The sequence below is a fragment of the Vicia villosa genome, unplaced genomic scaffold (genome assembly GCF_029867415.1).
Source record: "Vicia villosa cultivar HV-30 ecotype Madison, WI unplaced genomic scaffold, Vvil1.0 ctg.000089F_1_1, whole genome shotgun sequence".
NCBI lineage: Eukaryota > Viridiplantae > Streptophyta > Magnoliopsida > Fabales > Fabaceae > Vicia > Vicia villosa.
Genome location: NW_026705008.1, coordinates 1,093,594 through 1,108,533, shown reverse-complemented (window position 1 = coordinate 1,108,533; position 14,940 = coordinate 1,093,594). Strand labels below are relative to the sequence as shown.

General features: G+C 32.2%; 2 protein-coding genes and 1 long non-coding RNA gene across 4 annotated transcripts; 2 read left to right on the top strand and 1 right to left on the bottom strand.

The window, feature by feature from the left end:
• Nucleotides 1-464: 464 nt before the first annotated feature.
• LOC131623953 (ERAD-associated E3 ubiquitin-protein ligase HRD1A-like) lies at nucleotides 465-5,376 on the bottom strand. Its single transcript, XM_058894960.1, has 8 exons — nucleotides 5,220-5,376; nucleotides 4,414-4,952; nucleotides 4,004-4,180; nucleotides 3,032-3,181; nucleotides 2,736-2,944; nucleotides 1,990-2,140; nucleotides 1,340-1,445; nucleotides 465-839 (listed from the first exon to the last, which is right to left on the bottom strand). Exons 2-8 carry the CDS (start codon nucleotides 4,944-4,946, stop codon nucleotides 753-755), a joined length of 1,413 nt encoding a protein of 470 aa, XP_058750943.1. The 5' UTR covers nucleotides 4,947-4,952; nucleotides 5,220-5,376; the 3' UTR covers nucleotides 465-752.
• Nucleotides 5,377-7,557: 2,181 nt separating this feature from the next.
• LOC131623914 (SWR1 complex subunit 6-like) lies at nucleotides 7,558-8,220 on the top strand. The gene is made up of 3 exons (XM_058894909.1): nucleotides 7,558-7,565; nucleotides 7,832-7,925; nucleotides 8,017-8,220. Exons 1-3 carry the CDS (start codon nucleotides 7,558-7,560, stop codon nucleotides 8,218-8,220), a joined length of 306 nt encoding a protein of 101 aa, XP_058750892.1.
• A 229-nt stretch (nucleotides 8,221-8,449) lies between these two features.
• On the top strand, nucleotides 8,450-10,599 carry LOC131623884 (uncharacterized). Of its 2 annotated transcripts, XR_009290356.1 has the most exons (5): nucleotides 8,450-8,517; nucleotides 8,852-8,920; nucleotides 9,329-9,417; nucleotides 9,513-10,140; nucleotides 10,225-10,599. It is a non-coding gene; the product is annotated as an uncharacterized LOC131623884 (long non-coding RNA). The 2 variants fall into 2 exon arrangements; XR_009290355.1 differs by lacking the exon at nucleotides 8,450-8,517 and having other exon boundaries at nucleotides 8,707-8,920.
• Nucleotides 10,600-14,940: the final 4,341 nt, after the last annotated feature.

Genomic DNA, 14,940 nt, shown 5'->3' with positions numbered 1-14,940 from the left:
GAGTGATGAAAGATAAAAAAAAATAGAGAATGGAGAGAGATTTGATAAGTTTAATAAAATATAAGAGTTGTATTATTTTAATAATAAAATTAAGAACTTTTTGGTGCAAAGACCAAAAAAACACAATTTTAATGTGGTGGCAAAAAGCTAAATAAGAGTGTTTTTGACTTTTCCACAACCAATAATTTTCTTATATTATAGATCCATATATTTTATGCTGAATTGGCAATATCTACAGAATAGGTAAATGAACATTTGCTTATTCCAAAAATGCTTAAGCAATGCCCACCAGTACTTCACACAACCAGCCATATAGATAAATTGACTTGAAGGAAGTTTAATGGATAAAACAATGTTTGTATTTTTCATTGTTCAGACAATAGAACAATTTTCAATTTCTTGCAAACTATCTATATATTGGAAGTAGTGTTTATATTAACTTCAAAATTATGATAAACAACTAATTAACAAAATACTTATAAAGTATACATCATCTAATTTAGTCTTGAAGAATCCTTTCAGTTTGGTAAAAACATGTTTGGTCTCCTTTCATTGGCCTAGGACTTGTTTAAGAAAATTGCTGCATACTTATAGGCAGAAATAAGTTACATGATTTCACATGATGTGAGTAATCATAATCTATCATATTCTATCATTTCATATCATATGAATATACATTAGGAGTTACTGCATGGTGTAGCAATAAATAAGTACAAACATTATGCTTTGATGTCTTGACTCTCATCATGACTTCATACAGATGAAGGGGCAGCAATTTGTTTGCCTTTGCTATCTGATAATGATGTGTCCTCGCCTACACTTTTGTCAACATTTGGTTTCTGTAGGAAAATAATATCACGAGTTAATTTTTTTCTTCATTCAATAGATACCATTCTCAGAAGACATCAATTATATTCAAAATAAGATTAGATGCTAAAGACGAACAATGGTAGTGACATAAGTCAATCTTGGTTTCACCATTGTCTAAAGTAATTGATTTGATCAAACCCAGTAGTTTTTATAAACTAGTAAACCAATAGTTTTTTTTGAAAAACAGTGAACCAATAGTTAAAAGCGCTTTTGTATGCATAATATATAAAGTTACTCACTTCACTTAACATGAATTTTAACAAATAAAAACAAAAAATATGTTCAAAAAGTAAATAGGGTCTTGTTTTCGGTGTTTCTAGAAATGCATTCTCTCTAGTTAGTTTCTATTTTCTTTGTATTACAATTGGAGGAGAAAAAAAAATCTATGACAAAATGACATTCCAACTACTTACATGCAAAAGTCGAAATTGAAAATGAAAATTGAAAAAATGTTGTTAGAAGATTGTACCTCACTCTGGAGTTTCCTTTGATCTCGTTCTCCATCAAGTTCGGCATTAGATGATTCAACCACAGATCTTTGAACCATGGGATGAAGAGGGTAACCAGGAGGTGGGCTGTGAGTTTGAAAAATTAGACATTTGTCATATGTTCAAGGAACAGCTCTTGCACCATCTTTACATATATCAAGATCTATGGTTCAGTTCATTAATTCTTCCACGATAAATCGACGAAAAGTAGAGATTGTAAGTTTTCATTATTTCAGATCTAAAGAAAAATGGAAGCATCTTAATTTATGAACATCGATTGAATGAAACTATATATTTTACTTCAGAGAAACATATATTATCCTATCACTTAAATCCAGGTTTCAAAAGCAAACAGCTTCATTCTAAGTAGAAAAACACTATATATCTATTTTCCTCCTCAAGCAGTAAGTAGAAAGGACAATTTTCTTATTTGTTTTCATGCGAAAAGAGAAGACACGCCTGAACATTATTAATTTAAGAGTGCTGTTTAATATTGCATTTTAAATTCCATATAATCGAATATGAACCCATTTTTTCCATTTTTTATAAGATGAGAGAGACGCATGTCATTGATTTTTTTTTTTCAGTAATTGTACAAAAGAGGCATACTGTCCTAGGTGAGATTGCTTACCAAGCAAAAGTTGGAGAAGGGTAAACATAAGACTTCTCATATATTGAAGCAGCTGAGGCAGCAGCTTGAAGTCTTGCTTGATGTCGACTCAAACTATCACATGCCACACCATTGCCAACCTCATTTTGAGCTGAGCTTCCAGTGCCTGCCCCTGTTCCATTTCTAGGTTAATATTAAAATATAATAACAAGAATAACCACCAAACCTTGTTCTCACTAGCATTAGGTGATATTCCAGGTTAAATAATCAACTTCAAATATCACATTGAATACATAATACATTCAAAGCTATGCTGTTTGATATGACATGGTAAACACTACTTATATAATCCTTACAGATATCCCGTTTTAAAAATAATTTAAACAGCATAGTTATATCGGACTCTGCAGTCACCATCACGAACCCAAAAAAAGTTCAAAAAGTTAAGCAATGAGTATTTTTAGGTACTTCACACGAATTATGAAAGAAAATGTACGATAAATTTCTGCATGTATATAACAAAGAGCTCATAGTTTTTTGGTATGGGTGAAATTATGATTTAAAAAAATACTAGGCCATTATTTGGAAAGGTGCATATACAAAAAGCAATAGGTTGTCAGGATCATCCTTTAACTATATATATTCATTTTTTTATTCCAAAGCACCTTATCCCTGGAAATATAATTCCAAGTATTGGCACATAACTAAAATGTTTTTTATGCTTATGAATACTGTTAACCTATAGTAGTTGTTTATCATATGATTACCATGCCGATGAGCATCTGACTGTGACCTTTGCTGCCCACCAGCAGCAGTACTACCATTTTCCGTTGGGACAACCAGTGCTCTGCAGGTAGGGCAAGTATGCTGCCGCTCTAGCCATGATCGAAGGCAGTGAACATGAAAAAGATGACCACATATAAGTTTCTTTGCAGTAGCCATCTCTTCACGACAGATGATGCAGGTTGCATCACTTCTGCAAAGCCATATCAAGAAATATCTTTTCAAATGCCTACAAACAAAAACAATGAGTATAGAAGTAATCCTAAGTTTAAAAACTCACGCAATAAGCTCTTCAGGGGTTGCATCTGGAAACCGGTCATTCATGTTAGAAGTGATCTTACGATAACGTAAGTAATCTGCAACACGGATTTTGAAGTTCCTAAATGTCTCATACAGCTCCCTTATTAAATGCAAAGGAACTCCATAGTTTCTGATAAATCAAATTAAAGTTAGAAGGTACAAGACAAAACCAGTCAAGGTTGAAAATGTAATCAGATCAAAATCAAAACTAGAGAGAAAATAAAGAGCATAAAAAACAGGTCAAATGATTCCCTTGCATCTCAGAATGAGAAGTATTACTGAAAGATGCATAAAAAAAATTCACCTACAACCTTGTCATGTTTAAAATCGGAACCCATAACTAATACTCTTTTTCTATCTTCAAGGGTTTCATTCCTATTAGACATAAATAACACTAAATCTAACATGTTCTTGCATTTAGTCTAAAATAAAATTCAGGAAGTATCAAAACCTCTGGTGATTCTAACCGGAAATATCATGCAAGCAGCTTCTCAAATGCAAACATATACTTACCTTCACCATGTAACTTTTAGAAATTTGAACCAAAAACCAATATTTTAGAATCCAATATGTTAATTTTCAATTCTGATCTTAAATAATTTGATTAGTTCTGGGTTGCTAAGGGTGCTTCATTTCTGATCAAAGTGGTTACATTACATGTTATCAATATTCATGCAACGCAGATGTACTACGTTACTAGCATAAGTTCCGTACTACGCCTCTCAAGGAGTCATTGCAATTTGCAAACATTTAAATTTATACACAAACACTATTTGACTTTAAACCTCTAAAGTGCTTCTTAGAGGGAGCAATGTGGCACTTGGTCTCTTAATAAGGTTTTGAAATACTTTCAAAACAAACAACAAATAGTTAGCCTCTATAGTGCTGTGTGCACATGCTGCTAGGAAGTTTAAATTATGCAAGGGAGTAATACACGCAAGTGATCACTTACATGAAAATTGCCAGAAAGAAGCACATATACATAGACAAGTGAAGCAAGTCCTTAACAAGATCCAAGTAAAACGTGAAAACTGGTTTCTTTTCCCATTGTCCCTCCATAAGCATGTCACTGACATAGAAAATATATTTTACAAAAATTGCTACCGTTGTTGTTGCTAGTATCATGTACCTGAGATAGAAACATATACTATGTCAAAACAATACGAAAGGGTAAACTATATTTAAACCACACATCCTATTACATTATAAAGAGTATTATTCCTAATTCCTAATTGATAGAAATGTTAACTTCTGGATACCACAGAAAGCACCAAATAGCATATACATGTGAGACTGTGTATAAATTCAACTTTCTGCATATAACTTTCAGCTGTAATGGAATAAGGAGTAAGTAGGTCTTACTCAAAAGAAAAGAAGAGCGAAACCGATGCCTGCTTTGTAGCTAGTAAATGCTTCACCGATCTATACAAAAACGTCCCATCTATAAGAAGAAGGAAACCCAAAAAAGACACAATCCGAACTTGAGACAACAAAGACACGGAAGGTGTAGTCTCTATATACTCTACTCTCTTCTGAGCCAACCAATGCAAGGCCTTAATCAACAACAGCGCTGTAACCATAGCAAGGAAAGTAATAGAGAAGTCCTGCCTAAAGATAGTAATCGCAAAGAGAATTTCCATAACCTCCCTCCACGCTTGCTCGTTAAGCCTCTCGACCTCCGCTTCTCGAAGCGAGCCGAGAAACACCTTTTTAGTTAACTGCCACATACTACACATGATGACTAGAGCCATGTTGAGAAGAAGCACCAAACTGATCTTGGAAGTTGCTAGATAAACCATTGCCGGATAAAATTGGCCTCTACTGTTAAATGCATGATATGTTACAGCCAAAGTCGCAATTAAACTAAGACCTGCGTATGTCTGCAACCTCATCATTTTGATCTACAAAAAACACAGAAACCATGAGAAAACCCCAAAAAATGAAATTCACATAAACAATACTTAAACAACAACAAAAACTGCAAATTCAGCTCAAAAGATTACACAGTATGCAATAAACGAATGGGACTAGAATATTGTGAGTATGAATATTATGCAATTGAACTAAAACTCAAAACCTATATGAGAAAGGGAATACAGAGTTCAAATAAAATGAGAAATTGAAAGCGGAAATTATTGGAACTTTGAATGAGAATCGAAATTGGGTACCGAATTTTGGAGGAGAGAGGTGTTAGGGTTTTGTTGAACGGAACGGAACGGAGGATCGAACGGCGGTGGGTAGCAACTGGAGCAGCTACAGTTGGGTTGGGGTTCTAAAATGGAATTTCATGTTTTTCAAAGTTATTAATGAAGCGACCGTCAATTTTTAATAAGTATGAGGTGGAGCATCCAATCATTTTTTGCCACGCTGGATTTTATGCAAAGTAAGCAGTACTCGTGTTTGTTTTGTGAGAATTTGAGAAGAGAGATAAGCAGGACTTGCCAAGTTGCCATTTAGTTCATCTACAATATAAGAAAATCATATGCTTTGGAAAATATCATATTGTACTTCTGTTACTAAATGCAGCCACGTGGATGCCTTAGCTATCTTCCTTTTCTTTTGCTTCTACTTCCAACCCTAATTGCTTCTATTTTGAAAATTCATCACATTCTCTCTCTTTCTATACCTCTCTCTTCCTCTTTCTTTCGTCTCTCTTCTGCTGCCGACGATTAAGCACGTTTCCTCGTCTTTTTCTTCCTTCTGCAACCAAGCAGCAACAAAATAAAGGAGAAGAAGAAATTTCAACCATTCTGGAACCGACGTCCGCTGTATTTTTTTCAGTGAAGTACTCTCAGCCACCGCACCCTTCTGCTCACCGAAAATGTCATGCGTACAACTTCAGATCCGCTGCCGATCAGTAGTTTTTCTCTTTTTTTTCATCTTCTTCCTTGTCTTCATGTGTTTCCTTGTGATTATTGGATTTTGTGAGAGTTGAAGAGAGAAAGTATTGGACTTGGTTTGGTCTGTTGATTGTGTTTATATTAATTGTTATTTATTTTATTTTATTTTGCAGATTTTATGGTTTCTTCTTTAGACGTATCTTATTTTTTCCTCCTCTTTCAATTTACACCCAACAAGTATTTGATAAAATCTGTAGTTATGTTTATATTATACTAACCCTTTCCATACATTCATATATAGTGTCCCAAACCTGGGTGGATATCGATAGAATCGTCACCGATACAATAGAAGGTAAGTTGATGTTCATAAATTTCTTTATTTACAATTTTTTTCTCTCATCTGTTGCTATGTTGAATCATTGAATCAATTCATTTATTGTTATGTTTTCTATATTTGTTACATTTTTATTTTATTTGCTGATTCAGGTATACGACGTGACACAATAAAAATTAGACCATCCCGGTGAAGATGATGTAATCCTCGCTCTAACTGGTAGTGAATATTCCTTTTTGTCTTGAACGTAAATGATCAATAGGTATTTGACAATATAATAACCGATCGCGGAATTCCTTTTGGTTCTCTGCTCACGACGATGTTCATATTAACTATGCTGCACACCTCATGTTTGTATTAACTGTTTTATTTTATGAAACTATTTTAGATTCTCTTCATACCTTGGTAGATGATGAAACCAAACATGATCCTGTTAGTCACTATCTCACTGAATGGTTTTGCGAGCCAGTTTTTTGTTCAGGTTACTTCTATTTATTTGAGTTGAATGAATCTTTCTATGTTGATTGTTTGATGTTTTGGATGGAAAAATTGTTCATTTTAGAGTTTTTAATTTAAGTGGTCGAAGAATGGTTATAGGAAGCTGAAAGCAATGGATAGTCATCAAGAAACCAATAATGCACTACTACCGTCAGCCGAATACAATGGGGTGTGTTCTTAATCTTCTTTTTTACTCAGTTAATAAATATTTGCTCGACTTATTTTCAATGGATTGAAAAAATTGATTAATACTTATTTTTTTCACTCAAAAGACCATAGATGATTGCAATGAGAAAAAAAGTAAGATTTGCCTTCATAGTTTTGATGGATGTTATAGTAAGCCACTCCACGGGTGGTATGGAGCTTTCCAAAGACAGCTTCAAAGATCTCAATACCAAATACAGTATAACCTGCCCGTTCAAATAATGGTTTGGATGATTATCATCCTTTGCCTCATTGGTAAGCTCTGATCTTTCATCTTTTTGTATGTTCAATTAACTGTTTCGATTGTCCAATGGTATTGTACAGTTGAATGTTTTTTGTCTATTTCGGTACTCTTTGAATGTTTTTGTCTTTGAATTGTCAATTATGAGGGTTCGGTCCATTTTCTGGTCTGGATGCTTTTGGTTGTGAATTGCATTGAAATTGGTTTAGAGTTGAATGTGTAAGGAATGTGAAATATGGACCTGTCATGGTTTTCTTTTGAATGTATGATGGCTGAACGATTGTTTTGAACTGTTGGGTTTGAATTTGTGGTGTTAAATGTTGTTGGTATTGGAATTGAAACAAGGGGATGCTAGCAATATTAGTTTGAATGATGATATTGTATAATTGATGGCTAAGTAAGTTACTTAACACAGTTTGAGTTTAATAATGTTTTGGATTTAGTTTAAACTGATATGCCATGATTGAATTGAACTGAGTTTATTTTTTGCACAGGGATGATGTATCTTGGGATATCAAAGCTGTAAATTTGATAACATTAGGAAGAGTGGCTCTCATTATTATAGATTTTCGGAACAGTGGTAACCTGATCAGAATAGTGAAAACTATGCTTGAGAAAACTGACAGCTTGCCCACTTCTATCCTAAAGGAAGTGTTTATGCAGAGAACAATCTAAAGGCACCAAGAGAAAAACAAGACAAGCAAAAGCACTTGAAGCTAGGAAGGCTCCAAGAACATTTCTTGAGCTCTTACAAGATGTGAGTGATTGAGTGATGAAATATCACATTCATGATGTTTCATTCGTCTTTTATTTGGTTTTTTGAATTGATCGTTTTTCTACAAATGCAGGCGAACTTGGAATCATTGCCCCCACATGTTCCATCATATTGGAAAGCGGCGGTTGGACCTCCGAGCTCGACCGCGCAGCGTCATTTTTTTATTGTATGTGGTTTCTCTGCCAATTACACTTGTGTTAGATGTGGTATGTGGTTTTGTTCAAATCGGTGTCAGAATGTGCATAATGATACTAGATGCTTGAAATTTGTTGCATAGTACATTTTGGTGAAATAGATGATGCTTAGGGTTCCGTTTGGCTGTTATATTGAATGATAATTACTTTTTTTTCTTCTATTTATGTGAAGAATACTAAGCTAAAGAAATCCCTGGAGCATATCCTTGCATTAGAAGAAAAATTGCAGAATGCATTCAACGATAATGCGAAGCTCAAAGTGAAGTAGAAGGAAGATGAGAAACTATGGAAAGGACTTGAATTGAAATTCTCCTCGACTAAGCCTCTGTGCGATCAACTTACTGAAACTCTACAACAGTTGGCTGGTATATTTCAGGAAGGTATGACAATTCAATCTCTCTGTTATTGATGCTGGTAGGTTTGAATTTGTGGAGAATTTGTATTTATTTTTTACTTGATTAAAAAATAAACCGGTGTAGTACGCTCATTTGTATTTTAGATCCTGACAATATTGAAATTCTGAAATTCTGCGTGATATATCACTCTTACAGGTACTATCTTAAATTCATTTTATCTTTACTTTCTTCTTTATATTGTACCTACAATATTGTATTTGTTATTTGCAAATTGAATCTGATGATAAATAGGATTTTTCTTCTCCTGGCAAGTTATTCAAAATGTGGTGATTAATATCATCAACAATTTTATTTGTAGGTGTGAGATTCAAGGTTTGAAACTAACTTGTGATTTGCGTTTCGAAGTTGTTTTCTTTTAACTGAAACTGTAAGTAGACACTTGATAATTTGGTTTGTGCTTGAACCTGTTAATGAATTAGAAGGTTATGGAGCTGTTGGTGTGATTTTTTGTGTTAATGTAGGTAAATATAGTAGGGTGTATGCTAACTGTCAGTTATGTTCATGATGGATTATTAGTTTGAAAATGATACATGGTCGTGTAGTGTTTGAATGCAACATGTCGTAGGTTAGAGAAAATGTGTGAAGATTGTGTATGAATTGTAATGCGAGTTTATGACTGTTTTGGCTTGGTTTTTTAGACTCGATCTTGAGCAGTTAATCTGGTATATTTGAATATGTGTCAAAATTGTATAATCAGTGGTGTTTGCATTGCTTCACTTCTTCACCTAAATTTTAATGTATTTTTCTTTTATTTTCCTGTCAAAATTCACTACAGGAGAATAATTTCCTGACCCCTGGTCTGATGTCGTAGCCGAGACAGCAGTTGCATTGGCAACTTCTTCATTAGTATTCAAAGCCATCAATGTGAGTTCAGTTCCTCTTCTCTAACACAATCATACATTTTACACTAATATTATTGATGTTTTCAATTGCTTAATTATCTATATTTAACTATACAGCTAAATGTGGCATCATCAGCCAGGAAAATTGGAGGTTCCATAATACCCTGCACATTTAGAGTATTATAACGAGAGCAAGGATACCATACAATTGAAGAAGAAAAAAATTGTCAACGTACTTCCACTTTTTTTTGGTGATTACGAAATAAGTCAGCTTCTGAAATCAGATAGCTCAACCCACTAGCAAGTTTAACAACTTCGATAGCACCTATCTGCTCTGAGGTGGCATGCTGTCTTAAATCTGTTTGACAATCACAAAGTTTCCTCCACAAATTTTGCACCATATCTATCATAGTAGATGGACAGTCAACATGCTTTGACTCCAACTTTAAATCCATTTGACTGCACTGATCCATTGTGTTATAAATGGATGCAGATGCAATTTCCATGTTCACATCAGTAAAATCTTGTGAAGTTGCTCTTGGAGAAGATTTGTGAATTTCAATATTCACCAACAAATCTTGATCTTTAGGAACTTTGCCCACGGCCTGATAAACCCTGAAAGAGAATGGTTTCAATTCATTATCCAGAGAAACATCTACTGGACAGGAAAGCTGCCCAGAAGACACTACTTTAGATTTTGCAGTCTCAGAAACAAAGCTTGGTTCTGGAAACCGGGACAGATCAGGTGATTTATGTGTTTTGTTTAAGCATGCATCATAAGTTATATCTAAATATTTACAATGTTCCTCCTCTGAATCTTCCATACTAGAACGCAATAGCTCGCAAAAAGACATGTTGGCATAGTTTTGATTCAATAGAAAGTTAAAGAAAGATTCAGTGTTGCCTTCATGGGTTTGTCTCGTGTAAGCTTCGTCATGAACATTTACAGAATGTCTACTATTTGGATCCTTATCCATATCATTAGAGGACATCACAAAAAGTTGACCTTGGTCTTTTGTAGCCGGAATTGTTCTTGAGGAAAAGAATTGGCCGCCGTTTTTCCCAATTATCCATCACGATATTGCTACTGAAATTCTGAATCATCTTAAAAAATTGCAATATGTTGCATTTACTACACTGTTAGGTATGCACTCCTCTTTTTAGTTGAATTGTATTATAGTGATGATGGAGAGGAGTTTTGTTACTGTTTCCTTGAATGTCACTAACAAATGTTTCTTTATAATTGATTAAATCACATATAAATTTGTGTTCTTTAAACACATCTAGCATTATATTATTTACTGTCAAGGAGTTATATTGGATATAGAAGAAATTTGGATAGGGTGATTTATTTTTTAGTAATGATAAATGTCATGTTTTTAGTGTATTTAGCTGCCTTTCAATGTACAATAGGATTTGATTAAGATGTCTTAGAACTGATGTGGCTAAAAATCATATAGCCAAGTTCAGTATTATTGAGTCTACGGAGAAGGAAGTGCAGAGATAGTGGACATGTGCTTTATGTTTGGTCAAAGTTGCTTGTGAGAAAACCTTGAATTCACACCTTAAGAAGAAGAAACACAAGGCTGCTTGTGAAGACGCTTTGAAATCACGGAAGAATCCTCCTCTGCTGAAGAAGCTGACAGAACCAATAAGGGTGGTTAATTCCAAAATAATATGTAAAGCGTGTAGTGTTATGCTTCCAAGTGAGGACTGTGTGGCCTCTCACATAAAAGGGTGGAAGCACATGTCTAATATTCAGAGTTGAAAGGAAATTTGTGTAGTAAATTAAATCTTATTAACTCATATGAGTTATACCAAAACATTGCTGATTTTTAAATTGAAAATGTTTACTATGTTGAGTATTACTATTCACTACATGTTAATGTTTTAGGTAGTCAACAAGCTCTTAATTTGCTATTTTTTGGAAAATATAGGTATATATACCAATCAAGCATTTTCGTATTAGTTCGTGTAATTGTTCTTTGGTGTAAGTAAACATCATTCTCTTGTGTTTTAAGAAATCTTTCGATGAATATCTTATTCGTTAATTCATCAAAACTTAATCATACAAACTATATAGAGGTGTCTTGGTAGTTGATTGTGTTGTAACAGAATCCTAACCAACTTCTAACAATCAAAACTAACTATACTCTGCCTATGCACTTGATCTTACAACTAGAGATTGTTTCTTAGAGATCCATGAAATCAAATTAGGAATAAAGAAAATTCAAGTATCAGAGGATTTATAAAACAAACTGTCCATGGTTGCAATTGTGGCCCAAGTAATAAAATATATCCAATTGAAAGTCATAATTAAATATGTATGTTTCAATAAAGCAGCCTGGATTTGCCATTACAGCAAGAATGTATAATTTATTTCATTTAGACATTACAACAGCAAGTTATATTGTTTTATAACTTTACCCATTTTAACCCATATTTGCTCTTTTAATTTTTAATTTTTTTAATATTAATAATTTTATAACTTTACTAATTTTAACTAAAATTTAGTCTTTTACTAATTTTAACCAATATTTAGTCTTTCAATGTTCAATTTTTTTAATATTAGTAATTTTATAACTTTACCCATTTTAACCAAAATTTAGTCTTTTACTAATACCTTTTATTATCCTCAATCCAAATGCGCGAAAACGACGGGTATCCATGCGAACGCACGAATATCAAAGTGACGACTGCCATTGAACTGTATTGGTAGGTTGCATGAATTTATATATCTATTGGACACGGCAAATATCAAAGTGACGGCTGCCATTGAACTGTATTGGTAGGTTGCATGAATTTATATATCTATTGGACACGGGAACAAGCTCAAACATTGGTGCCTACACGAGTATGAGCTTGAGTACGTGAATTTTTTAAACTGCGGATATGGGAACGAGTCCCTACTAGCATCTATCATTTGTTAGGCCATTATCTTTCTTTTGTTAAAAAAATAAATTAAATAGATGTACTTTGACATATTTATGTAATATATGTGTATCAGTTTAATTATATTTTAATTTTCCTAAAATATATCATGTATCAGTTTAATTATAATTTAATTATATTTCTTTTATTAAGACTTTATTTTTTAATATTCAATTTTTTAAATATTAATAATTTTATAACTTTATTTTTAACCAAAATTTAGTCTTTTACTAATACATTTTATTATCCTCAATCCAAATGCGCGAAAACAACGAGTACCCGTGCGAACGCACGGGTATCACACTAGCTAGTTTTATCTATTAACAATCTATTAACAATATATAAAAGTTAAAGTACGTGGAATTTTCAAGTATACCCTAAGTGAGTTTAACTTAAATTAATCTAATAATTAAGGGTAGTTTAGTCTTTTTGTTAAATACTGCAATATGGTTGATTGTAATCTTAATTTTGCTGACATGGCATCACTACAAAAAACTGCACGATTAATTTTTCTCACTCTTCACTTTTCCTTTTTTTATTATTCCACATTGCATGCATTGAGAATTACAAAAAATAATGATTAAAGATACTAACGTGATTTGTTTTGTATTTGAGCACCCTAATTAATTAAAGTTTTTTATTGGAATATGAAAAAACTTGCAACACGTTTTATGCTGCCCAATGCATTTCATTTATTTAATAAATTTTATTTAATTATTTGAAGATTTTAATTAATTTTCATTGGTCCATTGGTTTCCCACATATACTCTTTCACGTTTTTTTTAAACCCATTCATTTACCTTAATCATTCCCAGCATTGGGAATTATCACAGATTTCTTTTACCGTAAAAAGTAAAACCTTTGTGTTCCAAGCATGCTTCATATCAATTTTCCACGCATGTTTTCTCTTTCCCATGTGAATATTTCAACTTTTTGTTTTCCAACGTCATCTGATACCACCACTATAAAATGTTCTTTCTAGGTAATGAACATCATATCACCAATTTCTTCTTTTGCACACCACTAAGTATAATCTCACCAAGAGATTTTATTTTTCTACAATAGATTTTACCTCAGATCCTAATAACTTCATTTGTTTTCTGTTTTTCGTTACGATGTTTTGTGTTAATGTTGTTGTTTATATGTTCTTCTTCATTGTTCATCCTTTTACACGTTTAAAATATTCCCATTTCATTGCAAAAAAAATTGTTTTCATGCAATTGGTTTCACCTCAGTCCTCAGATCTTATTTATGTTTTTTTGTTTCGTGTTAATAGATTGGGATCTGTCCATCGCAACAAAGTCTTCCTAAAACAAAATACAAAAATGCAGCAACTATAGCATCTGGAAAAAAATTAGCTTTGATGCTCCTCTAAGAAAGGAGAACAGATTTACATAAATAGTGATAAGCACAATATTGATAGGTGGTTCATTGATGTTGTTGGTTATTGTTTTCGTTTTGATGATTCTTTTTTTTTTTCTTTTTTTTCTTCTGTTCTTATGTTCTTAAGATAATTATTAAGATAATAATGGTATTATTTTTACCACGGTTTGATTTTGGATAGTTATCAATATATTAGAATTATATTTGGCAATATTTCTTTTCCTTCACAACAATATTCCATTTTTTCGGTCTGCAATATAATCTCTTCACATTTATCTCATACCGAAACCCTATAATATACCATTTCAGATCCAAAAGCTGAAGCAATCACCTTTTCTTCAACAAAGGCTTCCAATTCGAACAAAATTTTCAACTTCACCGACAAGGCCATCTTCATCTGTTACTCCCTTTTTAATTCACTTTTTTCAATCGTTTCGTTACTGCAGCATATCTCATTAACACTCTGTTGATTATAGGCATTAAAAAAGTTATTTATTTAATTTTATGCTTATTTAACAAGGATGTTTCGTTTCAGTATTGAGTCTTATATTATTTGTTTTTTTTATTTATATAGTTATATTAATTAATTATGTATAAATCCTAGAATATCTTTACTTTTGAATAGATAATTTTTTTTGACGGGTTTTAAATAAATTACTTAATGTCTATATAATTGGAATTAATAACCTACTATTTCTCTGCATTCTACGAAAAAGATTATAGCTATTATTTGCTGACTGTATGCATTCCAATATATTCAAAATAAATAGTAAGTTCTATATCCATTCAAAACGGAATACAGGAAGTAAAAATTGACCCAAACCTTTCTAATTAAGATAATTCATTTTTATTTTAAATCTAATAAATAAATAAAAATATTGATTTAATTTTGAATTCAAATTATTTTAAATAATCGAGATAATGTTAATTTAAAAAACGTTGAATTAATATATTATTTTGCAATAATTAATGTGATGTATCTTTCAATAATAGATTATTTTATGATCTCTACTTCAATAATTAATTTATATTTTAATATATATTTTGTTGACTCAACAAAATAAGTTTTTGATATTTATAAAAACGAAAAAGTATTTATGAGAAAGGGAAACTTAATTGAACGACAATAATAATCTTATTTTCTTATAAAATATAATTAGTTATACAAAAAAATATTACAAATTTTTGTTTTTGATAAAAAAAACTGGGGACGATAAAAATTTGCCAAGAT